At 37.3% G+C, this 2,970-nt stretch overlaps 1 protein-coding gene across 2 annotated transcripts; it reads right to left on the bottom strand.

The window, feature by feature from the left end:
• Positions 1–402: 402 nt before the first annotated feature.
• On the bottom strand, positions 403–2,694 carry LOC111786535 (probable protein S-acyltransferase 1; the record flags this gene model as incomplete). 2 transcript variants are annotated; one of them, XM_023666775.1, is given in 3 exon segments in its annotated part: positions 403–761; positions 1,734–2,201; positions 2,473–2,694. In XM_023666775.1, coding segments are annotated over 2 exon segments (639 nt in total), but the record flags the coding sequence as incomplete, so codon positions are not given.
• Between the last annotated feature and the right edge of the window lie 276 nt (positions 2,695–2,970).

The raw sequence follows: 2,970 nt of genomic DNA, 5'->3' as shown, positions 1-2,970 counted from the left end.
AAAAAAAAAAAAAAAAAACAAGGTATAGATCGTATGAAGGATTCTCTCTGATATTGGGACTAAAAGTGTATATGGATTGGGTCGGGTTGATAAAATCTTTAGAACCAATTCGAAATTTTGAGTTAGTTGAGTTGGTAATATGAACATTACAACCCAACCCAACTCAACTCGGGGTTGAGTTGGGTTGGGTTGTGGGATTGTATTTTTTTTAATTGTTTAAAAAAGTTCTACTCGTTCAAATATTAAATATCTACACGTTTCAAATGTATCACTAACATGAGTTACAAACGTTAAATATTCAAATCTTTATACAATGAAAGGTTGTATTTTAAAATAAACGAGTAAAATTAGAAGGATAAAATATACGAGTAAAATTGAAGGCTAAAAGAACGCCATCGATCCTCTATCAAATACGCTCGCATTTCAAATCTTTATACAATGAAAGGTTGTATTTTAGGTATAAAAAAAATATATGTTACAGAAATCACAATGTTGAGCTCAATAAACTATTGTAAAGGTACAAGTATTTTCAAATTCTCTTGGGACTGACTCAATTCATAGTGTAGATTTAGGACAACATAGAAATGAAGAGGAAAATGAAGCTGATTCTACACACATTACTTACAAATCATTTCCTCATGAAATCCACTCCCAAATCCCTTTTACAGTTTATCCCTAATCAAAACAAGTCGACATCGACATCCATGCTCAATCCGTCGTCTGCTATCGTTATCGTTTTGGAGGAAATATCTCCACGAGACCTGAGAAAAAAGTATGTGAACGTCATACAACATGAAAAAAGTTGATTTCGTTTGTAGATTATGGTACTGGATTTTCAAGATGTTCATATGATCTAAGAACTCAACCAACCCGAACTACCCAATTGAAGTTACATTTTTCTCTTTCGGTTTGGGTTGGGTCATGTCAGTTCTCGAGTTGACATTGTTATGGTCAGGTCAACTTGACCAGCCCAAAAATAGAATTACGAGCCAACCTTACCTTACCCTATCCGACTCTTAAAATATTATGAAGATTAAAAATATTTGACGTTTGTAGTCGATGTTAGTAATGCATTGTGACTTGTGAATGATTTATACCTAACAACCCAACCCAAAAATAGAGGGTTGGGTTGGGTAGTGACTCTATTCGAGGTGCCCATGTCACTGACCCAAATAACCAAAAATTTTAAATTGGTTCAAAAGATTTCTTCAACCCAACTCGTGTAAGCTCCTAGCAAATTTAGGTTTAGAACACTATGAATAAACATGGTGATGTTTCATATAACTGGGACAACGAACACGAGAAAGATTTAATAAAAAATAGAGGGTTGGGTTGGGTTGGGTTATGACTCTATTCGGGTTGCTCAGGTCACTGACCCAACCAACCTGAAATTTCGGGTTGGTCCAAAAGATTCTCTCCAACCTAACTCATGTAATCTCCTAGCAAATTTAGATTTAGAACACTATGAATAAACATGGTGGTGTTTCATCTGACCAGGACAACGAACAGGAGAAAGATTTCATAAAAAATAGAAGGTTAGGTTGGGTTGTGACTCTCTTCGGGTTTCTTGGGCCACTGACCCAACCAATCCAAAATTGCAGGTTTCATCTCCTAGCAAATTTAGACTTAGAACACTACGAATAAACATGACAGTGTTTCATCTGATCGGGACAACAAACACGAGAAAGTTTTCATCAAACGGGAAACATTGCAGGAGAAGCAAGAAGCAGTACCTTTGTTGTCTCCAAGAATGTTGGTGGTAATGAGATTGGATTACAGTGCTACTACTGAGTTCTCTTATCCTTCAAATCGCTTAGCATTGAATTTTGTAAGGCCCGTTCTTGCATAGAAGGGAACGCATAGGCAATATTTCGATCAACGCCATCTTTTTTCTTCAAATCATCATTGATATCAGCGTAGTCCAAATTTTGCAACATATTAGGAAGCTTCATGCTACCTTCCTTTGGAAACATCATGTCCATTTCCAAGTCAAATTTATCCTTTGATATCATGAACCCTCTCTCAGTTCCTGAAGTACTGTATTGTAGGCTCGCATCCTCGTCTTCCGCTACCCATGCTCGGAAATCAATCATCGAAGGAGGGATCTTAGACCAGAACACATCCTTCAGGTTTCCCACAAGCCCTTTCGTAAACGGATTGACCTTCTTATCGTAACGGTAACGAAAATTTTCATAGGTCGTCTGCAAAAGATCAGCAGTCATCGCAACAAAAAGATAGTTTGTTACATACAAGTATGCTTTTAGATATCACAGTCAATCCCCACAAAACGAGTTTATATTAATATTTGATTCAGTGCCAAGCATGCTTTGTCGAGTCCTTTTCGAGAAAGGTATTCCAACTTCAAAGGCAGGTGAGTCGGGTTGAGAAGGGAAGAAGTTCATCATAGAGCACGTATTCAAATGCCAGAAAACTGTAAATACCGATGCTACGAGTAAAAATATAAAGCTCTACCTGATTGGTACACATTAGATAAATATGGAAAACCGTCAGCCCGCCTACGAACCAGACAGATACAAAGCAGTAGACGACAAGGATAACTGACAAGATGTCGCTTGAGATAACACTCCAGTAACTGCCAGTTTGTCGAACAATGGTGATCCACGAAAATGTGAAGACGTATATACACAAAATGGTAGACGTTGATATGAACATTATGAAAAATCGATAATTACGCTGCAACGAAATGAAAACAAAGAAATGGTTAATTGAAATATATTCAACCAAGCACGTTCAAGCTGCTGTTTGATGTGCTCTCACGTTCAAGTAGCAGAAAGTAATCTAGAGACACTGAAGAATGATATCAAAATCAAATGCCAAATAACTAAAGCTTCAATCTGTAACACCCAGCCCACCGCTAGCAGATATTGTCCTCTTTGAACTTTTTCTTTCGGGCTTTCCCTCAAGGTTCTTAAAACGCGTCTGTTAGGGAGAGGTTTCCACACCTTTATA

This window comes from Cucurbita pepo, unplaced genomic scaffold (assembly GCF_002806865.2).
Source record: "Cucurbita pepo subsp. pepo cultivar mu-cu-16 unplaced genomic scaffold, ASM280686v2 Cp4.1_scaffold001911, whole genome shotgun sequence".
NCBI lineage: Eukaryota > Viridiplantae > Streptophyta > Magnoliopsida > Cucurbitales > Cucurbitaceae > Cucurbita > Cucurbita pepo.
The sequence above is the reverse complement of the archived record's forward strand: the minus strand, read 5'-3'. Positions and strand labels throughout refer to the sequence as shown.